The sequence below is a fragment of the Arvicola amphibius genome, chromosome 2 (genome assembly GCF_903992535.2).
Source record: "Arvicola amphibius chromosome 2, mArvAmp1.2, whole genome shotgun sequence".
Taxonomy (NCBI): Eukaryota; Metazoa; Chordata; class Mammalia; order Rodentia; family Cricetidae; genus Arvicola; species Arvicola amphibius.
The window spans coordinates 56,603,016-56,629,382 of NC_052048.2; the positions used below are offsets into that span (position 1 = coordinate 56,603,016).

The 26,367-nt window shown below is 50.5% G+C and overlaps 2 protein-coding genes across 2 annotated transcripts; one reads left to right on the forward strand and one right to left on the reverse strand.

The window, feature by feature from the left end:
• Positions 1-191: 191 nt before the first annotated feature.
• Positions 192-17,431, reverse strand: Tmem43 (transmembrane protein 43). The gene is made up of 12 exons (XM_038320735.2): positions 17,245-17,431; positions 13,576-13,725; positions 12,576-12,710; positions 12,084-12,178; positions 11,266-11,315; positions 10,922-10,991; positions 9,711-9,781; positions 8,412-8,533; positions 8,122-8,196; positions 6,441-6,542; positions 3,849-3,966; positions 192-2,056 (listed from the first exon to the last, which is right to left on the reverse strand). The coding sequence occupies exons 1-12, from the start codon at positions 17,254-17,256 to the stop codon at positions 1,854-1,856; spliced, it is 1,203 nt and encodes a 400-aa protein (XP_038176663.1). The 5' UTR covers positions 17,257-17,431; the 3' UTR covers positions 192-1,853.
• A 190-nt stretch (positions 17,432-17,621) lies between these two features.
• Positions 17,622-25,697, forward strand: Chchd4 (coiled-coil-helix-coiled-coil-helix domain containing 4). The gene is made up of 3 exons (XM_038319947.1): positions 17,622-17,827; positions 21,940-22,038; positions 24,672-25,697. Exons 1-3 carry the CDS (start codon positions 17,806-17,808, stop codon positions 24,965-24,967), a joined length of 417 nt encoding a protein of 138 aa, XP_038175875.1. The 5' UTR covers positions 17,622-17,805; the 3' UTR covers positions 24,968-25,697.
• The last annotated feature ends 670 nt before the right edge of the window (positions 25,698-26,367 follow it).

Genomic DNA, 26,367 nt, shown 5'->3' on the forward strand with positions numbered 1-26,367 from the left:
CATGAGTCATTTATTTTAAATAAAGCCCAGACAAAGTAGGCTTAAAGGCTTGGAATATTGAGCTGCTCTTTTGAAAGAACTGAAATCACCTGTAGCAATGAATAGCTGAGTCGGTTGAAACAGTCTAATGGCAGTTTTTCTTTAAAGAATGAAACAAAATCTCCCCCCAAAACAGACTACTGGCAAGATCCTATACCAAGATAGGTAGAAATTTATTTCAAATTTTAATACAAACCTCAGTTTTCCAAAGACATTAAATTATTCTTCCATAATTTGCTCTTAACACCTTTAAGCTAGCAGAAAAAACCCATATAAGAAAAAGTTACAGACTGAATCCCGAGGATTGCATATTTAGCTATCACTGATTGTACCGTGTTTTCCCAAACCATCTTTTGGAGTTTAGATGAGATTGCATCCTCATGCACTAAATAGTAGTGAATATTGTTCCATCCTAAACCCAGCAAGGCATCTCTGGCTGCACTTTTACCAAGAACCCCAGCTGAAAGCACAGATACCACAAGACATGAGAGGGACTTGTCAGATATTACTAGGGTCAGGGGTTCTGACACCTTAGTCAGCTACCAAACACTTTTGGCTACAGCAACCACTAGGGCAGTTTGCAAATAGGATTGAGATACAGGATAAATCAAGGATCTGTGACAACATCAGGGCTAAGCATCCCTTCAAAGATGTAATAGTAAAGAGAAGACTTAGAAATTAATTATGTCCATTGGTATGGGTGAATTTTATTTGGGATGAAGAAAACGATGGGCATTAAATGCAAAAAGAACCACTGAGCTGCAACTACTTGAGGCTGGAGTGTCAAGGTCAAAAGCATTCCTAGGAAAAAGGCTGGGTTTCCTCCAGCAAGCCTTGGTTCTGATTCTTGGCTTCAGTTGGCTGGAGGTCACAGTGAATGAGCCCTCTTAGTAGGAAAGACTCAGCCTTTTCCTGTAACACTGACCACAAACTCAAAATCACCTTCAAGTGAGCAAGATATCTGTGACTGCAGAGGACAAAGGGGGGCTTCCTCCACAGACCCGACCTAGCATGAACAAATCTGCTAACACTGATTCAGAAGCATCACAAAGTTAAAGCTTCCTTGTGGCTTTGGGAACTAAAACCAGTCAAGCCACACCCACCTAAACACCGTTCCTGAGTTAATCTCAGTGAGAGCAACTGTCAAGTGGGAGCCATTCATAGATGTGTGTGTGTGTGTGTGTGTGTGTGTGTGTGTTTTCAAGTCTTGGCTCTTTCTTGGGATAGAAAGAACACGTGAAGAAGTGGAGTAACAGAACCAGAGGTCAGGGCTTATACCAGAACACTGTCCAGCCACAGTGACAGTGACCTTTGGGACAAGATAGAACTTAGGTGTTTCTTTAGGCCACATCAGGGTCTACCCAGAGACTTGGTTTGGAGTACACTTTCTTCTCCAGGCCTGGGTATGGTATGTCCTACTGATGAGATGTGGTCAGAAGGAGTGGGTGATGGCTGCATTCTGGGGTTTCAGTAATGCCGGAGGTTGTGGCAGTCCTGGCATTTAGTTTCAGTGACGAGGGACAGGCAGTGAGAAGGCTGAGTCCTTCACCGGCAGGTCAGCTGACAGCTGAGTGGAATAAAGCCCTGAGAAGGGAAGGCATTAAAAGCAGGACAGTACTCGTTGGGTCACCATCCTCAGGGTGCTTCTGCCCACCAAAGCTGCATTTTGGTAAGAAGTGGGGCGGAGAAGATGTGAGCTGGTGAATACCAAACCCTATATGCAGGTTAGATACTGGCCCCTTGAAGAATGGGGCATGCAGATGCCTGTTTCAGCTGGAGTTGGGCAGAGGTGACAGGACCTGGCCTCTGAGGCTTCACTCTAGCTTTTTAGCTGGCACCCGGGTCCGTGCAATGATTATTGGTACCAGGGCCAGGCTGCCGATTAGAGCAGCCCACAGCGGTCTGTAGAAGAGCCAGCCAGCAGCCACAGTCAGCAAGGTCAGTGAGGTGGCTACACAGAAGGCAAAGGCTTTCAGGCCAATGTTGACCAGGTCTCGGAAGACAGGAAACCAGTCCACTGTGGGGAAAGAGAAGGTCATGAGTCCCTGAGGATACTGTGATCTGTGCCCTAGACCACTCCCCTCAGCCATTCAAGGGAGGAATCAACAAGGTAGAGCCAAACAGCCTCACACTCGCCTAGGATATCCAGGGGAGGTGAAGCTCAGCAAGCTGACATCCACCGCTTTATTCCTGCTCAGCCCAGTCCCAAGTGTGGGTGCCTTGGCCCTTCAAAGTGCATGTTGAAGTCACCAAAACCCTCTCTCCCGCAGAGCCAATGCTGATACTCTACATTGCTTGGAGCCTGAGCTCTGAGCTGCTGTGCCAAGCCTGCAGAGGAAGCGCCTGGCGTTCAGCAGGCCACTTTGACTGATGGACAGAGAGGACTACATAGGCCCTGCCATAGCTCCCCTTATCCCTCCCTCCACACTACATCTGTCCTACCTACCAGCATGCCTTCAATGGAAGAACCAGAATCACAGACAGGGCTTCTCAAACATGGTGGGGACCAAGACTCAGAGGAACTGACCTGTCCTCAGTCGCATGGCCAACATAATTCTGTATAAATTCTGATCGTTCTTTGACATGCCAACAATGTGGCTGGTATTTATGAGCACACCTCAGCTGTCTAGGGAAAGTCTGAGGGAATGACTTTAGTTTTCTGTCTGTAAATGAGGAAATCCCCCTCAATCCCCAATACTTGCTGCCAATCTGGGATGTGCTCCTGTCACACCTCTCCCCAGTCCTAGACCTATGTGGGGGAAGGGCTTCTGCTGGCACAAGAAGGCTGGACGAGGAAACACTGGGGCAGAGACCTGACTACCAAGTCTCCCTGAGCAGGCTCTCATTCTGCTGAGTATGTCAGTCTGGCACACTGTTGGGACCATTTGGAGTCCTGGCCTCCAGCTGCTCTTCCCTGCTAGCTAGACATCTTTACTTTCCTTCTGATTTGAGCTGTGTCAAAGTTGTTTACCAGCTCTGCTTCACGAGCATGTGTTGCCTTGTCTTGAGAATCAGAGGATAAGGTTTTCACCTGTTGGCCCACCTGACTGTGTTGGGTATATAAGCCTCCGTGGTGCTATTGAATAAAGGGCTTCTTACCAGTGACTAGAGGTCCGTTTCTCTGTCTCTCTGTCTGTGTGTCTTTGTGTGTTTCAATCTCCAGACCCTTGCCCCAAGCTCGCGAACTGTATGGTAGTGCATAGAGCACAGACAGGCATTGTGCGCTGCAGCATACTTCACGTCTTGGGCACCAGGTCCTGAATCAAACTGGGACACTTAAACTCGGACTCTCTTATGCCAGACTTAGGGCAAGTGAGCAGCCCCTCCCCAGGCTCCAGATGTGCTAGCTGCTACAAACCTGGCCTGGCTCTGGAGGATGTTTCCATATAGGAAACTCCTAAGGGCAAGAAAAGGAAGGCCAGGGAAGGGTACCCATGACTCTGACTTGAGGGATTTCAGGTGTAGATCCAGTTCACAGCATAGGCTGGCAAGCCTCCTCCCCATAACTGTCCAGTCATGGAGTAAGGAATGAGCAGAGCAGGCCAAACTGGACCAGCCTCCCATCCCTCAGCAGGTGTGAAGATTCCTGCCTATCACACCTGCCTTGCCTTTCTCTGCTATTCATCTTAAAACTACCATGGGGGGGAGGGGCACGGATGGACGGACAGACAGACATGACACAGAGACAGGCCAGATGTTTGATGTCTTTCTCAAGGATCCCAGCTGAAAGGGATCCCAACTGACCAATGCAGTGTGGTGAACACAGGACCTCAAGAGGGAAGGATGGCTCCTGCACCTTTCTCACTTACCCAGGGTGTAGAGGATCCGAGTCATGAGGTTGAGGCCCATAAACATGGCCATCCATCCAGCCGCCCGCAGGCCCCACGTCTTCATGGAATTGCTCTTCTGTTCTCTACGAAACACCTCCTGTACAACAAGGTGGCACAGTGTCAGGATCCACAGAGTCACCAACCAACAGTGTGGGTCCTGGGGGCGGCGCGTTGTTCCTTACAGAGCACAGGGAGATGGGCAAAACTCATGTCTAAGTCTGCCTGTCTGGCTCAAGAATATGAATAAGAGATCTATGGCCTTAGTACATGGTTTTGCCATCCTTCCCACTGCAGCTGTCCATATGGGGCACCTCCCACCCTTCTGGGTCGACAGTTTAAAGCACATGCTAGTCCTGGGTGAAGCAGTAGCCCGCAACTCCAGGACACTGCTTGCAGTTTCAGGCCCCCTGACTGACTGTTCCCTCCTACTCTGTAGGCTGCACCTTTGTACCCCATTGCTGTCCCTGGTTTTCCTTCTGGCCTGTAAATACTGATATTCTCTGTCTGCTTCGCCTACTCTGCCCAGGACCCCATGCACCCCACATCCCATGTGCCTGTACTCAAACATAACACTACATGCCCAGCACTGCTTTAGGGCTACACTGCCTCCTAACATTGTCCAGCCTCCTGGCATGCTGAGCACTGACTCAGACCCACCCCAACCTGAGTCTGTCTTCTCCATGGCAGCACATAATCCCACAGCCCGCCCACCTGCACAAGTCAAAATCAGACTCAGGTGTGGTCTGTTCGCCCCTCACCATACAAGTTCTGCCAGCTGTTTACGGTGATCCACACCATCACTGTTCCTCACGGGGTTCTTACATTAGCCCGCGGTTTGCTGGCCTCCCTTCTTCCTCGCACAGCAACTGCCTTGTGTACTGTCGCGTGCAGACTGTCTGCCCACAGTTGCCCAGCAGCTCTGCACTTTCTTGCAGTCTTGGCTAAGATGTGGTTTCCCTGAGAGCCTTTCCCAGGCTCTGATTGAACAGTACTCTTGTGCAATCTCTAACACACAAAGATGGACGCCTGTCTCAGGATTTAGCTGCCACTGTCCTGTGGTTTACAAGCACACTGATCTGACTTAAAATAACTTAATCAGAATCTTCTTCTCTGTTTTCCCGAGACAGGAAGCTGGGGCTTGGTGAGGTTGTGACACAACCCCACGGCTTCACCATAGATAGTTAACAGGAAAGCCATTCTGATATGCCTGTGTTTAGTGAGCAGGTGTGGACCACGTGAATAGCTACCACATGAGATGGGGATGACAATGGTGGTGTTTTCTAAAATGTTTCATTACAACAGAAGAGGAAACAGGCTCAGGGAGGGTAAGACTTGTTCAAGGTCTGTGGCTGTGAGAGGCAGAGCCAGAACTAGGCAGGAGCTGGACAGGGAGCTTGTGAGTCATGCCGTGGTCTGGGCCCCTGAACTCTTCAGACCCTGGAGTCCCCGTGTCCTGACTTTGGAGCCCAGCTTTCTTCTCAGCTCTGTGTGGTTGCCTGCTTGCCTGTCTAGTCAAACCTTCCCTCCCGGGCCTCCTCAGCCACACATCCCACCCACCACCCTCTGGAGTCCTCCAGAGACCTGAGACTGCCTGAGAAGGCTGGAAACCAGGGGTTGGGCAAAGCCCTGAGAGAGAGAAAAGGGCTTCCTAATTTTAGAGCGGTTCCTAGGATGACTCATAGCCCAGGCTGGGAGGTGGCAGCCCCACCCTGAGCCTGGTAACCAGGCTCCCCAACAACAGACTGACCACACCCTATCTTGGCCAGGTAAAGGAGCAGGTGGGGTCCAAACACTATGACCCACTGGTGGTAGCTGGAAAAGGGCAGCTGAGGACGCAGTAATAGCAGCAGAAGGGCCACAGCTATGCTCTGTGCCTGCTGCACCCTTGGCTTTTTCTTGCTGTTCTGGATTGAAACCCACAGACCTGCTTAAGACACACAGGGAGGCCCCAGCAGGGACCCACTGGATTTACTAGCAAGAGCTAGAATTGACAATGCTCTAGTCTAAAGGGGCAGAGCTGAGCAACCAGCATTCCTCCTTCTCAGCACTGGGAAAGGCACACCCAGGGGACTTTGGGACCTGTGTGTGGATGATCACCTCACTCACATGGCTCTGATACTGCAGCTCCAAACCCTCCATCGATGCCCCTGAAGGACGAAGAGGCATCTCAGAGTGGCCTCTGTCTTATAGCAATCTTGCAGCCACTGTCCCCACTTCTGGTACCCACTGGAAAGTGAACTCTTTCCTGTCCGACTTGATTATTCTAGGGTGGGCCTGTTCATTTTGAGAGCCTGCACAAAAATGACTTGTCAGAGGCCCTGGCCACAGAAACTGACTGTCTATTAGAAACCCATCTTGCTGGGGCATGGCTGCTCACACTCCTACCCACAAGACAGCCTGAGAGGGCAGTGTCAGTCCTCAGTGCCTCGCTCACAGGAGGCTGCTGTGCTGTTTCCTTTTCTTCATCCTGCATTGGCCAGACCGCTAGTGTTGGGGGCTTTTTAAATAGCACCGAGAAGAAGGGCAGGATGTGCCTGTCCCCAACACAAAGGCAAGGCAGCAGCAACTCACCTCAGCTGAGAAGTCTCCATGGTGCAGGAGCAGCAAGGTGTCCCCAGACTTGGTGGAGTATGGGATTAGCTGGTCACCTCGCTGCCGGGCAATCACAGTAACCTGATCAGGAAAGTCAGTATCAGAGCTAAGTGGAGCGAGGGACAGAGGCACAGGGTGAGACCCACAGCCCACCCCTCAGACTCCACACCAGTCAGGAGGTGAGGAGACCTGGGGCTTCTCTCCTTGTTTCTATGGGGCACAGCGCCTGGTGCTCTGGCCAAGCTGCTTCAATCCAAGCTCTAGGGAGGCACTCAGTACGAAGCCCATGTTGGGGCAGAGCAGGGGTTGGGGCAGACCTACACAGGGAGATGGTGTGGACCACATGGGACATTGCTGCTTGACAAAGTCCCAGCATTTCGTCTGGCAGACCACACTTCTCCAGCACTGGTTTACTCTCATTTTTAATGATTCTCACTGTCAATGCCTTTCCTTTGGGAAATGTTGTGCGGGCTTTGGTAAAGGATGAAAATGTGCACAATGGTAGCCTCTCTAAACAAAGTAATTCTTTGGAAAATAAAATCCCCACCATCTTGGAACCAGGAATCCCATTGTGCCCTCCTAATTTCACCAAGTGCAGAAAAGTTAGAGATTTACTACACGCCTGACCCCAAGGATGAATGCCTACAGTTCAGATCCAGAGCCTGAGGCCGTTGGGGCAAGAGTTCAGTTAGTAAGTGCGGAGGACTCAGAATGGTGCGGTGTAACGGGGAAAGAGTAAGACAGCAGGGCTTCCCTTTGGGGAGCTGTGAGGAGAGCAGGCCCACAGAGTAAGACCAAGACACGAAGGGACACAAACAGGGAACAGCTCAGTACCTATCCCCTAGGAATGAAATGAAATTAAATTTAGTGGGAGTATCTAGTCCAGAAGTCCTTTTCCCAACATCAGACATTTGGATAGGGGTCCCCATTCCCTCAGGAGCTTGAAGAAAGTTCCTGCTTGCTACAAAGGAAGTTACTCTTCTTATCACTCGCAAGCAGAACTTGTGGCCCTATTGTCAAGGTCCTCAACCCCTGATCTCAAGTCACACCCCAACTCACAGGCCCCCTTTCTCCATTTTGTGTTATGTGCAACTACAGAGTATAAAACGTGTATTCTTTTTTCATTAAACACTGCTGGCAGCCATCCTGACTCACCTCAGATGGTGTCCGTCCCCAACCCCCAGCCTCCACATATCCTCTTTGGACCTGAACCCCGGCCGAAGCAGGGAAAGGCCCTGCTGTCCTTCTGGACCAAGAGCCACTATGGATAGGACTGGTGGTCACAGTGGACTCCAGATGAATGACAATGCATATGCATACCAAGCAACCAGACCAGGCCTGGATCATCTGTGCTTTCTCCACCATGGCTTCCTGAGCCCTAAGAGTCTTCTATCTGCCTCCGAGGTCAGGCCCTGGGGTGGCATTCTGATTGTGTACTATAAAGAACCAAGACCACATACTGTGGCTGGGAGAAAGGGCTGCCATAATTGGACAAGCACCATTAGGACTGTGGCTCCCAGCCTGGGGTCCAGGAACCACTGTGGAAAACACAGGCCTCTGAAACTGCCTAAGAGCATGCCTGCTGCTTGTGCAAATGAGAAGCAATGCAGTTAGGACCCAGGGAATCATGACTGGGGGCAGCCCCAGGGAAGCAGATTACCACATGAGCTGGGCCCAGGTTAGGGTCATCACTGCTCAGTCCTGCATAAGAAAAGGAGACGCGGACATCACCAACCTGAGGGTGGAAGAGAAGAGGGAGAGAGTTAGTGAATGGTGATCCAACACCTGGCTGTTCTGACTCTTTCACCCAGACTGGCCCGTTCCCTAGGAGGCCTGCCCATCTCCAGTCTGCCTGGCCAAGGGCAGCCTGGGTTCAGCTGTTGCACACACTCTCAGTGCTACTCAAAAGCCTTGTCCTCTGCTATCTGAGCAGCCCTCATGTCCATGTACCTCCGGGTACTTAGGGTTTTCACTGTGGTAGAAGAAGTCTCCTCGGCGAATGATGTCCACATGGGGGTCCTCCAGCTTGGACAGGCTCAGGGGCTTGAAGTTGTCAATCTTGTCAATGAGGCCTGAGGGAATCAGGATGCTCAGAAACCATGGACTCCACTGAGAATCCTGCTCTGCTAACCCTGTAACCTGACACTCTGTCCTTGGTGCTCTCAGACAGCAAGGCCAGTACCAGCCTATGCCCTCTGGCTTTTGCCCATCTCCCAAATGCAGTGGATTTTTTTTTAAGGTAGTGGGTCTTATATAGCCCATTGTGGTCTCAAACTCACTAAGAGGTAACGGTGACCTTGACCTCTGGATTTTACTGCCTTCACTCCTCAAGAGCTGGGATGACAAGGCCATACATGGGATGACTGTCATACATGGTTTGTTTTTTGTTCCCTGACAGGGTTTCACTATGAAGCCCAAATCAGTCTCAAACTTATTAATCCTACCTCGGCGCCCTGAGTGCCAGGGCGATAGGCATGTGTCACCACACCAGCTGCAATGCCCCCTTTCCCAACTCTATCTCCAGAACAGCCCTGTGCCCAACTCATTCACTAACTCTTCCAGGAAGGCTTTTCCATGTCCTGTCCTGCTAAGTCAGCCTAGTCACAGCTGTGAGTGGCTTTCTGCCATCCCTCCTCGGAACACACTCTCACCCACATCTAGGCCAGACCTCCCTCCACCACAGGCACCCGCTGAGTGACAAAGCTACTGGGACAGCCAGGCTAAGACTGCCTATCTGGGTCTCAAGCATCTCCTCTGTCACCTTCCCAGGATAGGCCCAGGGGAACCCAAGCATTATATGACTCTTGATACCACCTTAAATCTTTAGGGTTTTTCCTCACAGTTACAGAGGAGGCTGTGATGTACCTCCCTGTGGGAGAGCTATATGCTTGCAGGGCTCATAAGTGGAACCAGAGGTCAGAGGGAGGGAGGGCTGCCTGAGGCAGGTCTCTGGTGCAATGTCTGCTTGGAACAGACATGCACAGAAGTGTTAAAAGGGTGTAGCACCTGGGGTAATTTCTAGAACAATCCAGGCTTCAGAGGAACTGCCAAGAGTGGGGGTTCTACTCTTGAGGGCTCACCTCACTCTGTCCCAGTTCAGAGTATAATTCTGAGAAGGGAGCCCACTGGACCCTGATACCGACTACCATAAGCTGTGGGTCTGCTTAATACTAGGGCTCCAGACCTAGAAGAGGCCAAGGGGATAGAAAGGCCTTTGGGTGGGCACCTCTACAAAGGCCCGAGACTCACCTGCTGAGAGGAAAAACCTGCCAATTTGGACAAAGGGGGCTGTTGCTGTGAAAGACTCCACTGCCATGGCACTGCAAGAGAGAAGGGGACAGTCAACAATGGGGCACCAGGGAGGGAGCTGTTTGCTCACCTTTGGGTTGTCGTATGCTGGGGACAGTCCCTACCCAGGAAGGGGATCCTGTAAGTCTAGGCACATGACGCCAGGCTCCTGTTCCCTCTCTGGGAAACCCCCACTCTGTCTCATCACCCAGAGCTGCATACTCTCTTACCTAACCCGTCCCAGCCTATTAGCTGTTGTGGAATATTACTCTAACTAGGTAAAGATGTGTTATATTTGTTTATGTTGTGGAATACTACTCTAACTAGGTAAAGATGTGTTATATTTGTCTATGTTGTGGAATACTACTTTCACTATGTGAAGGTGTGTTACATTTGTTTATGCTGCCTTTGTTTAATTATGTAAAGATGTGTTGCTGTTTTTACCTTGCCTGCCTAAGACGCTTGCCTGGTCTAATAAAAAGCTGAACAGCCAATAGTTAGGCAGGAGAGGGATGGAGGGGGGAGAGGAAGAGAGAAGAGAGGCTGCTAGCCAACCAGACACAGAGGAAGTAGTGAAAGTAGGACCTACAGAATGAAAGAAAGGTAAAACATAGAAGAAGAGGAACAGGTTAAATTAAGTTATAAGAGCTAGTGGGACAAGCACAAGATAAGGCCGGGCATTCATAACTAAATCTCTGGGTCATGATTTGGGGGCTGGTGGTCCGAGAAAGCTGCTACAATTTTCCATGAAATGGAGCCTTTCTGGACCACATACCACTTCCAGCCTGGGCAGTCTCCATCTTCCTGGCTCAACCTGGACCATGGCTTCACAGGATCTAGCCATGCCCAAGTGCTACTTCATCATCCTCACCCACCACAGAGTGACTTCCCCCTGAGGAATCCTTTCACTTCCCCCTAGAGCCCCCAACCTGGCTAACAGTAACAAGGCACTTTGTGACACAGGGGAACCTCTCAGTCCTTCACCAGGCCAGTGCTAACTTGAGGGTCAGCAAAGACCAGGTCTTCATCTGTGTGCCTGATGCCAACACAGAGCTTGGTGTTAAAACTGCATCTTGTGTGTTCATCAACCCATCACTCAGATTAGAAACTGAGGCTGCAGCCTGCAAGGGTAAGCAAGACTGTACTTGGGTGGGCCCAGATCAAGCTCTCACCTGGGGTTTTTATGGCCAATCTCTCGGTCAAAGTTTTTGCTGTTGACAATTTCTGATCTCCACTCCGTATCTGCATGAAAAGAATGAAGGGGCAATTCACACCAGCTAAGAGTGGTCTCAGCATCCTCTTACCATGACCCTTGGGGACCAAGGTAGCTGCTCAGGACTCCCTGGATGGTGGGCATGCAGGACCCTGAGGACTGGCACTCAGGAACTTTGCCTGGTGCTGAGGCTTTCCACACCTGCCCACAGCCCCACTGTGGTGCCCACCACTGCCAGCCTGGGCTAGGGTGGAAGTCACATGTCCTGGGGATGTGCAGGGGCCTGGAGGGTCTGGGACTCACTGTAGGAGTACTTGGTCTCCTTCTTCACCTGGCCGTCCTCCGTGTACTCACTGCAGAGAAAGCACAGACAGCAGACGTCAGCTCAGGCGCCCGGGGCCATCTGCTAAGTGTCTGAAGTGGCCTCACGGCCCAGCTCCACAGGGAGTGGAAGCCTGCTGGGCTCAGGAACAGACAGTCCCCAGCCACCATGGAGCAGCCACTATCTGTAGAAGGCCTGCCTGGAGGGACATGGCTTCTCAGCTTAGCTACAGACTCCAGCTGGCTCACCCAAAGATGGCTAGCTTTGGGTTCAAAGAGATATCCAGCTGCCGCCTCTGGGAGAACCTAGGGTGGCAGGGGAATGTTCTTGAGTATTCCTTGATTACTCCCTACCCCTCACAGGCCATGTAGTTCAGATGGGGCCGAGTCTGGTTCTGAGTGACCAGGACGTGAGTTAACTGAGAAGTGGCTTGTGCCTTCTGTGAGATGACCCAGTGCAGGAAAAGCTGAGCAGGGACTGGCAGTGGAAGGCCACACTAATTCCTAGTGACACCATTTGAGCCTGGACTGTCATGCCTTGGGCAGTGCACCCTGGAATGTCCAGGGAAGTAAGCTGAGCAGCTCCCTTTCTGCTTTGGCCCACTCTGCGCTAGACTGTTGTCACCTCCGAATGAAAGGTCCCCATGCACTAATGCTGGGGTCTGACACTTTTCTGATAAGCAGACCCTACACTTTGAATTTGGTTAAATGGCCTCTTCATAAAAGCCACCGCCCTTTATCTTGGCACTGAGCCCCTCACGCCCTCATGCTCTCCGCTCCCCCGATGCCTGGCTCCTCACCTGGACTCTTCTGTCTCCACCCACTGGTACATCTCCACATGCCGCCGCAATTTCACAGCTGGAAGATGGACCCCATAGTTTGGGTCAGACAAGAGCTTCAAAGAGAATCAAGCAAAGTGTAAAGGCCAGATGTATGGCAATCCAGAGTCCCCAGTCCAGAGGAGCCCAACTGCAAGAGGGATAAAGACAGGCAGGACTGGAAGTGAAGACGGAGACCAGCATGAAGCTGCCAGCCTCAGCTCTCAGCACAACGCCCATGACCCTGAGCTCAGACAACAGCCCAGCTCCAATCATCATACTGTGCGCAAACTGTAATTTGAGCTGTTGTCATCACATGACTGTGAGAATGTTGTCATTAGCATAGGGGACACTGGGACTGAGAAATGACTTGACCACACAGTCACAGAGGGCACAATCACACCCACGTGGGTCTCTCTGAGGTCCAACTCTGAGCTACTGCAGTCGGCAGCTGCCACCCAATCACCAGCCTACCTTGGACGTCCGCAGGGACCCGATGATGTGCACCAGCCTCCCTTCATTCTCTGGAGCTACACTGTGGATGCTGTCTGGGGACACCACAAGTGACAGGCCCTCTGCAAGTAAGGTGGCTGTCTTCAGTGCACGACCCTGTCAGAGGGCAGAAGAAGGGATTTCAACAGCTCAGGTGCTGCTTGACACCTTGATGTGGGTAGAGAGAGGGATGGGCCTCAGCAAGCAGAGCTGTTGAGGTCTAGCAACTGGAGACTCAAGACTAGAACCCAGGCAGACCCCAAAGTTGGGAATAGCTCTGTGTCTTCCTGCCCTGGACTAGTCCTGTGCCTCCACTTGCCTCTGCCTCCCACTCTCCAAGCTTCCAATCCATGTGGTTTACAAAAGCCAATCTGAAGCACTGTCCAAATCATGTGATCCAGGACTTGCCGACCAGGTGTGCTTTCAGCTTAACTGACACACTTCATCTGTCTCACCCAAAGGTGCCTGGAGCCTCTGGGAGAACCTAGGGTGGCAGGGGCACCTTTTCCAGCTTTTCATGATTACAGCTTTTCCCTGCCCTCCAAGGCCATGTAGTCAGGTGAAACTGAGTCTGGTGTTGGTTCAGAGAACCAAGACCTACGCTAAGAACCTGAGAGATAGCTGTAACTTCTGCTAAACTGACTTCAAAAGACATGGTTCTGGTTCCCCGAGTCTCACAGATGCTAAGCTGCTTGGATGGGGGACTGAAATTGCTCCAAGGGAAGGGGCTGTCCCCCCACATAAAATGTCACCACAAAGAAGCAGAATTCCAGCAATCCGGCATGAGTGCCTGGACGTTGAATGCTTCAGCCATGCCTGAAACAGGTTCTCAGGTGTGCGAATTGACTCACTGCCCCTCTGGCTTACACTGAGGTGTGTCACAGCAGAAAGAATTCTGATTAACTCAGCAGCCCTCTCCCTCCTGTAAACCTAGGCCTTTTATTTCAGAGGTCAATCATTGGATCCTCACCCTGCACCTTACCTCATTGGTGAAAATTAAGTAGAAGGAGAGCAAGAAGGTCACAAGCCCCACGAACATCCCACCGGAAGTCTCACTCAGCCGCTCCAGGAAGCCTGGCTGGGGGTCAGATGTCACCTTGACATGCTCTTTCCTACTGCCGATACTGGAATACTGAGGGGAAAATTGAAAATTTGATGAGTGTCCAAAATTATTCTTCCCAGAAGAACCTCTATTCCCCACAGACACTGAGGGACAATTTTACTTTGGCATAGAATTTCTGGGCCATAAGTTCAGCACAAGGCAAGCAAATGCTAAAGACACCAACAATCTGTTTTATAAAGCAGCTATAAGTATTATTTTTAATTAAATTTGAGAAGTAATGGCTGGGCTTCCTGAGGACTGTGCTGTTCTGTGAGGTTGGAAGAGCGGTAGGTGGCCTTTCGGACAGTGGGGTCACAGTTCTAAGAACTACCAGGTGGCTATGCTGAAAATTCAGTGAGAGGTGGGCCCAGTGCTGGCTGCACCTTCCAGCTAGGGCATCAAGACAAGCTATTTGGAGGAGCGGGCATAGAGGCAGACCTCAGGAAAAAGGCGCCCTCAGTAGGGGACTGTGAAGCAATGGTGTGGAGTGGCATCCTGTCTGCCCCAGCTGTGCAGGGCTAGTAGAAAGACAAAGCAGATGGGCATGCCCAGGCAACACCCGGTAGGCCCAGAGCCACAGGTCAGTGGTGCAGGATTTGCCCAGCTTGCTGTTGTCAGAAGTATGTCTAGTGCTTATCACCAAATGCAGAGACCGAGCCTGAGTCCTGCCTCTGCTACCCCACTAGCTGTGGACCCTCCATTTCTTCACAGGTAAAGTGGAGGTTAAACTCCAGTGCTTGGGGTGGCGGCTCACTGCTGGGGCCTAGTTGGCTCCTATGGGAGTTACAACTATAGGGACATTATCAGATTTCTCCATCACTGAAACTGAGGCTGCCACCCAGACTGTGGGTGTGGATGAAAGTCACAGAGATACAAAGTGGTCACCAGGCAGGCACTTCAGAGAGCCAGGTCCCTTCCTGCCCAGGATCAGAGGATGGATTTGGGTCCAAGTCTGTGATCATAGGTGATGCCACTTCTGGCTGCTCTCCAGGGCTGCCTCAGGCCTGCTGAGGACACCCACGGAAGCCAGAATGATACCATCAGAAACTCAGTGGAGACAATCGCTGCAGACAAGAAGGTGACCATCAGTCAGGCCAGTCATAAGCCAGTTCAAGGGAGAAGAGACTACCACTACTCCATTTCACAGATGAGGAAATCAAGATCACTGCTTAGGCTATCTGCTCAGATCAATAGCTTATAAGTAGTGAGTGAATGTTCAAATCCAGGCAGATCCCTCTGCCCTAGACTGTCTTCCTTATCGCTTAACTGTAATGTGAATTGAACAAGTGGAAGCAGAAAAAGGAGACCTGTGTTCCTCCAGCTCTTCCTAAGCCCAGGAAGGAAGGGAGGGCAGGAAGACGTTCTTCCAGCTGGGGGAGAGGTAAGATGGGAAATGGCACATATGGGTGTATGTATATGTATGTGTATATGCACACTTATGTACCCACTTCCAGCACACTGGGCTCAGACTCAATAAGCAATGAAGCAATAGGTGGAAATACACTGGGCCTGGAAATTGGCACACCAGGGTTGGAATTCCAGCTTTGTTGCTGTGTGAGCCTGGTAACACACTCCACCTCTCTGGTCCTGGTTCCTCACTTGCTGGTAATAATACCTACCTGACAGGGCAGTTGTTATGCTGAATTCAGGTGCCTCTGCTCCACCCACTGTCTTAAGATTTTCTTGCTTACCCTGCCTGGTGGTTCAGCTACAGTATGGATATTCTGGTACTCTGTCCCCTAGGCATGAACAGCCATTGCCATCTTGAAATAAGAACAGTTTTGATTATCGACATGAGTCCCTCACATGGTCGGGCATGCTTCCTGGAAGAGTGGAAGAGGGTCTTTATACCCTCAGGTGAGAGTCCAGCCACTCTCCTTCTATATCTCACCCCCAGCAGTATGTAGTACTGCTGGAGTATACAGGAGGCAGAAGGCTAACGGAAGGGGGATTGGGAGCAAAGGGGACGACACTCCATCTATACAGCTTTCCAGGGGTGGTCACCCATGTTGATGTGGGACTTTGGTGATATAGCTGTTTGGGGGTTACCTATGCTCCTGCAAGTACACCCAATAACCTCCTTGGTTCACCAAGATGGAGTTGGTAGACTTGTTCCTTTGGCCTATGGTCATCCTGTCTGATCTAATGGATGTTTGTTCACATCTTCCCAGGAAAATAATGTAAAAATGGATGGAAAAAGACATGGCTACTATAGATATCTTGTTGTTTCTATTTGTTGGTGTGGGAGTCAGACCCCAACACACATACCCAAGATGGTCTCTACTGTACGAGCCTGTAAGAGTGACTTTTTCATGGGTTAAGTACCTCCCATGTACAGGCTTGGTACCTAGCAATCTTCCCTAAACTTCAAAATAACTGATCCCATGAGAGAGTGAACCCTGGGAAGTTAAGAGTGGAAGAATCTTGATTTGCCTCTAGGCTTGACTCCAAAGCCTGCCCTTGTCACCTTCCCAAGCTGGTGCTGCAGCATAAGCTGGCTTAGAGCCCCCGAGCAGGTGTCTTCTGCTGGGGAAGTGCAACATATGATGATGATGATGATGATGATGATGATGATGATGATAGTCCCAGCAGGGTCCACCTGCTCCTGTTAGACTGGTCTACAGGCTGCCTTCTCCTCTGGCTCCAGTGCAGCTTTCCTAACCTCTGGCTCTTCGCCCCTTCCAGAGTGGGACAATGTGCCAAGCAGTCACTGCTTGGGTGACACAAACTCTGGTCTCTCAGGAGATGTAGGAGGCCAAGAAGAAGTTTGCGGGACAGAGGAGAAGCCTGGGAAGAGGGCAGAACGGGCCAGAGGAGGGCAGCATGACACTCTACCAAGGAGGGAGGGTGTGCCTGGGGTTGGCAGTGTTCCTGAACTGGCTTCAGAGGCGCTTTCGCCAGAGGCAGTGGTGAGTCACCAGCTTCTCCCACACCCAGTCCCCTAGTAAAGTGATGCTGCTCAGCTCCTTGAATGAATGTTAGCGTTCACTACTATAGTTCCTAAAGACTAGTTGCTGTAGGAAGAAACCAGAGACCTGGGGGGAGGGGGGAGCGGATATAAGGGAGACTATCCTCAGCCAGGGTCTCTTACCAAATAAGTGCGGTAGGGACCAGGAGGTAGAGAAAAGCCTCCCTCTCCTGGTGATCCAGCCAGGTTCGTCCAGCTACAGTGGTATCACAACCCGGCAGACACACCCCCTAGAGCGAGGAGGTCAGAGCGGCCTTTGCTGGACAGATCCACCTGGGCGGGATCGCCTTGCCAATACGCCCACCGACGGACACTTTCCCTGTGGTCCTTCTAGTCCCCAAGTTTCATACCCCCGGGGGCCCAGAAAGTAACTAGAAGTCGAAAGAGCAGCATGCACGAGCGACTCGACGGAGGAGAGCGTCCCACAAATGCGCGGCCTGAGGGTGAGTAGACAGATGGACAAGAGCAGGGAGATCAAGGCCGCCTCACCCACTGGGGTCGCATCGCCTAAGGACACAGCGTGGACCCGAGGAAGAAGCGGCCCGGATGATGGTGTGGCCCGGGGACCAGGAGTTACTCACGTTCGCGGCCATGGTGGGCCCAGCTCGCCTCCGTGGTCTCGCACTGCTCTGCTAGGAGTTGTTCTGACGACCGGGATGCAGAATACGGTGACCTCCTGTCTGCTACAGATCTGCAAGACTCCGCATGGAATCCGAGACCTGGCAGGACTCAGGACAAGAGTTACCGCCCCGCGGGTAGTTATCTGCGTCCCGCAAGTTGTCTGCGCGTGCGCATCTCGCGGCCTGCTGGGAAATGTAGTCCGCTGTCGGACACTTTCGCCACAAAGTGCAACACACCCATTGCTTCACTGATGCGCGCGCGCGTTGCGAGATTTCTGGGAAATGTAGTACCTGCCTCGCACGGGCTGCTAGGCAATGTAGTTTTCGGCGGAGGAGAGGCGCTGGTGTTTCGAAGGCTCGGAGGCAGGCGCGCGGCGGGCAGGCCTGGAGGGGGCGGGTCCGCGCGGGCTTCAAGTGCCGCCCGCCAGGCGTGAGGAGAGGAGAAGGGAGGTCACAGTCTGAAGGTGTATCCGCTACGGTCGCGCAGGCTGCCTCGGAGAGCTGCGAGCGTCGGGAATAACCATGTCCTACTGCCGGCAAGAAGGTAGGTCGGGCGCTGCCATGGAGACCGGTCCGGCGCGGGCCTGCGAAAGACATGCGGTCGGGTGGTTTCCACAGGGCAGCCGTGGGTTCTTCGTGGGCCTCACGCGGCGGTTTCCAGATGAGAAAGTAGAGGCTCCGTGAGGATCGAGGCTGGTTCAAGGTCACCGTGAAACTCAAACCCGGGCCTCGGAGACCTCACGTGGGCCCTACGAGTGCGGAGCACGTTGTATCTGGCTGGCAATCGGGGACTCTTATGAATTAATCACCCTCGTCCTTAGCACTACCCACGTGTTTGTATCCCGCATAGGCTTTTTTAACTATCCCGGAAAGTGCCACTGGCAGGAACGTTTATTGAGCTCCTCCTGTATACCAGGTGTTATGGTTTTAACCAGGAACTCTTGAGACTACACTTCGCGAGCTTTCTAAGTCAGGTTCTGTTATTGTCCACATTTTTAATCAAACGGTAAACTGAGACGGGTTACTCGGCCCTAGAGCCCACAGGTCCTGGAGCTGCAGTGCCAGTCGGAGCCTTCCTTTCTTCCGCCTCTAGCCACGCTGAGGACCACTGACTTCCCTCCCTGTTGTTACCTGTAGGCAGCAGCCCAGAAGACTCCGGACTAGTCTGTGCCATGGCCTCCTGGCACTAACTGGCTCCTTGTGTCTGAGCTGCCAGCCAACCCCTCCAGGCCCTAGTTTCCAGTCTCGTAAATTGAGAGGTCGGCCTTCGTTCATGCTAGGTATTCACCTAGCACGTGCCCAGGGCAGGAATGAGCTGGAGAATTTCTTGGAATACAGAGCTACAGAGAGACTTGGGTCACCCAGAATTTTAGGATGAGTAGGTCCTTACTTCTTCACTGTAAGTCTGGGGAATCTGAGGGTAAAGGGGGAACTAATCCACCCAAGGCCGTGTATCTAGTTAAAAGGCGCAGTCCACACAGTACAGCCTTTCCCTCCTACCCTAGAACACCCCCTTCCTGGCATCAAAATTAACTGACATTTTTCTGAGGACTATTGTCTGTTGGTTAGCCCTTGGTGTCCCTTATCCAAAAACCCCGTCTCCCAGCACTGTTAGACAGGAGAGTCTTGTGAAGATTTTTGTTTCCTCTAAAACAACCAGTTGGCAGGTTGATGTCGAGTCTTTGCGGAAAGGAGGCTAAGCAGGTAAACACTGCTACCTCTTGAAGGGTTTACTGGCCTTAGCTTCTCCAGGAAGGAGGTTGGGTCCATTTGCTGCTACTGTGGGATTGAACCCGTCTTCCTGGTTCAAAAGATAACCATTGTGTGGTATTTGTTTTTAGTTAGTTTTTTTGTTTGTTGTTTGTTTGGTTTTTTGAGGCAGGGTTTCTCGGTAGTTTTGGACGCTGTCCTGATACTAACTCTTGTAGACCAGGTTGGCCTTGAACGCACAGAGATTCGCCTGCCTCTTCCGAGTGCTGGGATTAAAGGCGGGCACCACCACTGCTTGGCTTTAGTTTTTTTGTTTGTTTATTTGTTTGTTTTTGAAACAGTCTCACTGTGTTCTACAAACTCAGATCCTCCTCTTCCTCCTAAATACTAGGATTAAAGGTGTGTGCTCCTCCTTACCAGGGTTACGTAGTGAGATTCTGTCTCAAAAACAACAAAAGATAAAAATACTGTGTAAGGCTTAAGGTGACCATACTGTGTTTTTCTTGCAGCCTCATGGTTGCTCTCTTGCTCCTCAACTCCTCTGGCTATGCCTTTGTCAGGCACTTTCTCCCTCCAGCTCCGCACATTGCCAGTTCTTGTCCTTTAGGAACCAGCCCAAATGTCACCAGGTCTTTGTGTCTCATAAACGCTGAGATTTCTGTCTTCTCCCACCAACCTGAGACATAGCAGAAGGCCTGAAATATAGTGGGTGCTCAGGATTTAATTGAAGGACCCCAGGTACATGCCTGTCCTCTAAGCAAATGATCGCCTGGACACATATATGTCAAAGGTCCATACACCTATCAGTCTCCAGACTGAAGAACTTAGGTTGATATTCAGGGAGTCCTACAGTGTGGGTAAAGCCTCACTCGCTTGTGCTGCCAGTGTTTGCCTGCCCACTTCTCTTCATTCAGCAAAGATTTTATTGCAGAGTGAAGTTTCAGCCATTGGGTATGTAATGGTGAGGAGGGTGACAATTTCTGTGTCTATAGAATGAGAAGAGGTTGACATTAAAGCATTCCCAGATGGATGGATAATTGCTAAGTGCCCAGTAATAGGGAAAGTGCTGAGTCAGTGTGCTAAGGGCTCTGCAGGGGTTGCCAGGCTTTGAAGACCATTTCAGAGGCTGTTTCCTCAAAACCTCAGACCCAGTGAGAACACACCCAATTCCTAGAGCCACCTTTTGCCTTCCAGCTTCACTTGGCCTTGAGCTCCAGCCTCTCACGCCTCTACCTTTGGGATTGGTGTGGTCTGCTCTGCCCCCTTTATTTAATAAGGTAGGGGTCAATATGGCCTTTTGTGCCTTACTCAGCAAGCATCCTACCACTTGAGCTTTGGCCCCAGTCCCTTTTAAATTCTTTATCCTAGCCCCAGATGGAATCCCAACACTTGAGTTATTTATTTTTCTTTCTGTAGACAACCCCTACCTCCAATTAGTCCTCTTCACTTGATACATGACCCCATCCCCAAGTCCTGATACCAAGCAGAAAGTGTTGAAGGTTTATGGAAAATGCTTTTCCCTTTTATTTTGTTGCATGTGTTTTACCTGCTTTCTATTTCAAGAAAGGAGAATAAAGGATACCTACCTTTGCTTTGATGTGAGGGCTAACAACTCAGATGTAAAGGAGCCCTAAACTGCTTCATCCCAACCTGACTGGGTGTTTGTCTGGGAGCCTAAGGCCATGTGCATGTGCCAGAGAGTTTGATTGCACTCAGCTGAGGTCACAACTGTCAGCTGCTTTTGCTTAGAACTCAGCAGTTATACAAATTGCTTTTGGGGGTTCTGGAAACTGGCCAGTTTCCAGGGTCATTCATTAGTCACTCTAGCATGGCCTAGTGGCCTTGCTCAGATGCTTTCTCCAGCAGTGGGAAGAGCAGTCTGGCTGTGTTAGTTGTTGGGTGCCGAGGCCAAGACTGCCTCTGGCAGAGAGCGCAGGTGGGTAGTGGGACTAGCCCTGTGTGTGGAGACCTGCCCATTTTCTGTGTCTGCCTGTGTGAGACCTGTTCCTAAACTGTCTTTTTCACTGAGGTGGCCTCTCTGACATTTGCCCTCGTGTGCCTTCTCTGGGCCTTTTCCTTGGGTATTCCAGCCCAAGTGTGGGCTCCACTCTTTGCCTTACTCTTCCTTCACGTGCCTGAACCAGAACTTTCCAAAATAGTGGGAGAAGTAGACACAGTGCTGGCAGCTTTAAGAGAGCCACCTGTCTGCAGCCTGACCTCAGCTTTCACAGTAGCTACCTCCCTCGGGGCTACTCAGGAAGGGCAGGTTTACTCAATGTACCCTCTGGGTGAGGACCCCAGGTCCCCTGGGTCAGGGTGAGCTGTCAGAAGGCTCAGGGTTGTTCGGGCACTTAAACTGGGAGGGTTAGGAATTTTGGGCGTTGACCTTTCCTTCCACCTCCTCCTCCTCCTCCTCAGTTTGGGACTGGGGCTGATGGGTCTCTATTGCCCTTATTGTTATGCTCAGTGCTCAGGTCAAAGGTCGGTAATGTGTGTCTGGGAGGACAGTGTGGGTGCTGCAAAGGTTTGGGAGTGAGGGACTTTGGAGGTTCCAGCCTATGTAAGTCACCATTGTGAGCAGAGGGCACTGCTCTTCCCTGAAGGAGTGGTGGGTAGAGGGCTGGATGCCACACAGGATCCAGAATTGAACCAGTCCAAAGTCTGCCCCCAAGGGGCCACCATGGAAACAGATAATACCCTGTGCAGTGTGGGTGCTGAGGAACGGTCCCACCACAATGTAAATGCCTGACATGTGGCCGCTGTGATGGGGAGGCAGATAACTGATGGCCAGAATCTGTCAGAGGGTAAGCCACAGGGTGTTCAGGAAAGCTATTCTAGCCCTTTGTTCTCTTCCTTTTTAAAAATTTACTTGATTTTACTTTTTGAAACAGGGTCTCTATGCAGCCCAGACTAATCTTGAACTCACTCTCCTGCTCTAAACCCTAGGGAAGGATCGGATCATATTTGTGACCAAAGAAGACCATGAAACTCCTAGCAGTGCGGAGCTGGTGGCTGATGACCCCAATGATCCCTATGAAGAGCACGGTGAGAGATGAGGGTCCCACAGACACTCCAGGGGAGGCTTGATGTTAAGCACCGCTTTCCCACTTTGTCTCCCTTGGGCGGGGACAAATGTCCGACTCTGGTTGCTGTGTCTCTCTTCCAGGGGTTGGGACTGTGCCAAGGCAGCAGGCAGCAGTTTCTTACTAAAACATTCTGTCTCTGTTGTACGTGTTTGTACTGATGAGATTGAGAGTGACTGAAGTTATGGTTGACAGGGATCTCTGCTCTGTCAGCTGACTGGGGTGAGCCCTGCCATGTGTATCAACTAACGTGCAGGCAGGAGAGCAGCAGCCAGGCATCTGGTCCTTCTCCCCTGTTAAATCAAGAGGGCTCAGCAAAGCTGCTCAGAACTGTAACATACTCCTGGGCTCATCTCCTAATGTAACGGTAGCCCCTTGGACACAGGATGTCATGCTTTGGGCTAGACTCATAGGTACTCCGGTCTGTGGGGTAGGTGAATGCAGCATTCCCTGTCCATATAGCGTCAACACAACTCACTTCAGCACTGGAACAGGTACTTACTTCAGTTGAGAGTTGTTGGTGAGTGAGTTTGAGCTTAAAGCAGGCAGTCCTGGAGGACGGGCGTGTGGTTAGGACTTTCAGACTTGATCTAAAGCAGATGCTTGTGGGCGGGACCCTCACCTGTTAGCCTATTGCCAAGTAAGGGCGAGTACCTAGCACTGTGTTGGGGATATTTGCAAGTCAGATGTCGCAGTTTTAGTGCTCTGATAGCGACTGCTGAAGTCAGTCTTTCTTAATGAGGAAGTACAGACTCACGTCAGTTCTGATCCTTTGTTTACCTTGAGTCCTTGTTAGCTGCACATATGTCGTAGAACTCTGGAGGTGTGTGCAGACAGACTGTCTGCTTGTGTTTGAATGCACTTCTATGCTGTAATTGCTAAAGCTGCCATCTTGTAGATGTGTGTTCTATGTCCAGTTCATATCACAAGACCTGAGTTGTGGGTTTTGTTTTGTTTTGTTTTTTAATTTTATGTGTATGGGTGTTTTGCTCATACATGCATCCAGTGCCTGCCAATGCCAGGAAAAGGTGTTAGAACCCCTGGGACTGGAGTTACAGGTTGTTGTGTGCTGGAAATGGAACCTAGGTCCTCTACAAGAGCACTTGAGATTTCAAGGCCAGCCAGTCTGTTCTACAGAGTAGGTTCCAGTACAGCTAGGACCCTGTCCCAAACAGTAGCTCAGGCTGGGGTCACAGGTATGTGCCACCATAGATAGCGTCTGGGCTATGGCTTTTAAATGTCAGTCTTAATTCTTTGAAAGCTGTTCTCTGTGGGTTAGCGTGTTGGAACCTGCAGTGCCAGCATTATGTTCAGTATTGAGAATCCCTCAGAGGTTGCAAGTAGTGGGGTGGAAGTTGGGTGGAAGTCTCTGGGGATCTGATGGGCCCTGCTACCTTCCTGACTTGACTCTGAAGCCCAGAAACCTGCAGACAGTGTCAGAAGGACTACTTAGGGTGCCATGCAGCGTCATGTAGAGGAACTTACTCTGTAACTGTATTGTTGCTGATGAGGCACCTGCTGAGGAGCACCAGCGACATTTCCTGCTGTCCCCAAACAGCTGGAGCAGATTTGCTGATAGGCTCTCAGAGCTGGTGTTGAGAGGCAGGATTCAACCCAGGACTTCGGACACTAGGTCTGCAGCCGCGCCTGGGCATGCCACTGGAGTAAAGGATCATGTGGCATTTCAGTTTATATAGGCCTTTTTTTCTTTTCTTTTCCTTTTTTTCTTTTCAGTGCCAAGGATCCTCAGTACTAGTGGCAAGTGCTCGATTGTCAGCATTCTCCGCTTCAGTAGGCTCATAGGAGAACTCTTTTATAACTATCACAAAGCTGAAAGTAGAAATGTCATCTTGAACCATCTTTGAAAACTAGAAAATTCTATTTAGATGTGAATAAAGTTCATAGAAAAAGACAAATTCAAAAGGAAGAAGCCAATGTAGCTTTTACTAAACGCCCACCTACAGCTTGACTTTCTAGCTCATTCATAGTACATCACTTAACTTAGAAGTTTGATTTAGTAGGACAATGGTGGTGCACATGCCTTTAATCTCAGCACCCGGGAGGCAGAGGCAGGCAGACCTCTGTGAGTTCGAGGCCAGACTGGTCTACAGAGTGAGTTCCAGAACAGGTTCCAAAGATACACAGAGAAACCCTGTCTTAAAAAAAACACCAAAAAAAAGTTTATTTTTTGCAGGCTGTGAGTGGCAAGCTCTGCTATACCCCACCCTAATGTTTGATTTGTGTAGGAAGAATAGAGCCTAACTAACTAGTCTAACAGCACTTGTTTTGTGCTGTACAACAGATTTTAAGAACTTTTTGCAGCCATATGTTTACACCACTCTCTGGGCTGTGCTGAGCAGAGGCATGGTCGGGGACTGCGTGGGGAGCAGGGCTTGGATCAGTACTTGCTTTGGCTTAGGAGATTCCTGGTATTTAACTCTCAGAGTTCTGATTCTAGTTCTGGGAGGTGGCTTAGACGATAGACCAGAAGAAGGTCATGGGGAAGCCTTCCACAGAATAAGGGCCAAACAAACATGCTTCGCTTGTTCAAGATCACAGAGGGCATCTCTCACCTTGTTCATCTTCCTCTTCCAGGACTGATACTGCCCAATGGAGATATTAACTGGAATTGCCCGTGCCTTGGGGGAATGGCCAGCGGCCCCTGTGGGGAACAGTTCAAGTCTGCCTTTTCCTGCTTCCACTACAGCAAAGAGGAAATCAAGGGATCAGACTGTATAGACCAGTTTCGGGCCATGCAGGAGTGCATGCAGAAATACCCAGACCTCTATCCCCAAGACGAGGAGGAGGAAGAGAAGGCAAAGCCAGTTGAGGAGGTGGAGGAAACAGCTGCTAAGGCCTCTGCAGCCGAAGAGCAGGGCTCAAGCTCCTGAAGGCCGCAGGCCCTGGCTGCCACTCACCATGAGACTTTCTGTACAATGCCTTTTGGTCACCTCTGTGAAAGTTCCTTTCCTCTGTGCACTGTAATGTACAAAATAACTTATTTTAATGATGAGGGGTCTTGGCTACTTGCCATATACACTGAAGAAAAGTGGTGTGTACACCTATGTCCTGTGCAAACCTGTCCTTGAGCGTTAAGCCACTGCTGGATGTACTCTGATTGCCCCGGATTTTGTCACTTTGAAATACTGTGCTGTGGCTTCTCAACAATCAAAAGTTGTTACTCAGGAAAGTTCATCGTGAGAAAGCTGACTTATTCTGACCCGTTGTATTCCTTTTGGTATATTTTACACCTCTTTGGGAAATTAAGTAGATGCCAAAACGCCTTCAAGAGTAGGTCCATTCCTATTGGTCAGATGCTTGAGTTACAGTACATGGGACTGCTACCTTGTTCCTAGCTCCCAAGTTTCTGTGCAGTCCAGACTCCGAGGTGTCTACAGTTGTAGGGTGGGGTTGGACCCAGTGACTCCCAGTCCTTCCTGAGTGAAAGGAGGGGCTTGGGTTTCGCTTTATTGTTTTGCTGTTCCAAAAGCCCTGGTTTGGGGCCCATGTTCACTTGGTCAAGTCAGTTGTGATGTGGGGACCTAGCTGCTTCCATAACAGAAGCCAGCAGAGGAAACATCTGAATGAAGTACTCAATTAAAAAGAAGAAAATTTGTCTGATTTAGAATGTGGCTTTTTCTAGTTAGAAAGTTGCTAGCTCTCTTGTGATGGTGGAGAGTGAACATGTGTGAAGATTTTTTGGGGGGGGGGGGGCGGGCTTGCCAGGAAGGCTCATCCCAACCCCAGTCTTTTGTAATTTTGAGACAAAGTCTCACTAAGTTGACCAAGATGGCCTTGATCTTCCTGCCTTAGCTTACTGAATGGCATACTGAGCTACAAATAATTTTCTGTAAAGAAAATAATAAATTAGGAAAAATGAATTCCATTGAAAGTCCTCTTCAGAGATACTAGTAAAACCAGTCTAATGGTGGCACATTCCTTAATTTCAGAGGAGTTAGTGGTAGGTGGTTCTCTGAGAATACAAGGTCAGCCTGATACTTACAGGGAGTTTGGGGACAGCCAAGGCTACTTAACATGTTCAGTGTTGAGGATTTCCTAGGTCTTCCCTCACTGGAGTCATCCCCAGCCTTGGCCAGCTCCTCACAAACTAGAGCCACTGTTAGCAGGACTCCAGTGATTGAGGTTTCAGTTCTTCCCTGGCTCTGAGTTCCTTACCATATGGACTTAACCTTGGAGCAAGAAAGAATAAGATAAAAGGCACAGACAGCATTTTTGTAATTTAATCTCAAAATCTGAGGGACATTCACCAAGCCCCCAGAGCCCCCAGTCA

Bases quoted from the DNA above. Each gene is read 5' to 3' on its own strand.
- Tmem43 (XM_038320735.2), bottom strand. The intron at 12,711-13,575 runs GTAAGGTGCAGG...GCCCTCTGACAG, and splicing joins ACTTAATTTTCACCAATGAG to GGTCGTGCACTGAAGACAGC. The intron at 6,543-8,121 runs GTAATCTGCTTC...TTTCCTGATCAG, and splicing joins ACCTGGGCCCAGCTCATGTG to GTTACTGTGATTGCCCGGCA.
- Chchd4 (XM_038319947.1), top strand. From the start codon at position 17,806: ATGTCCTACTGCCGGCAAGAAG. The intron at 17,828-21,939 runs GTAGGTCGGGCG...TCTAAACCCTAG, and splicing joins GTCCTACTGCCGGCAAGAAG to GGAAGGATCGGATCATATTT. The intron at 22,039-24,671 runs GTGAGAGATGAG...TTCCTCTTCCAG, and splicing joins TGATCCCTATGAAGAGCACG to GACTGATACTGCCCAATGGA.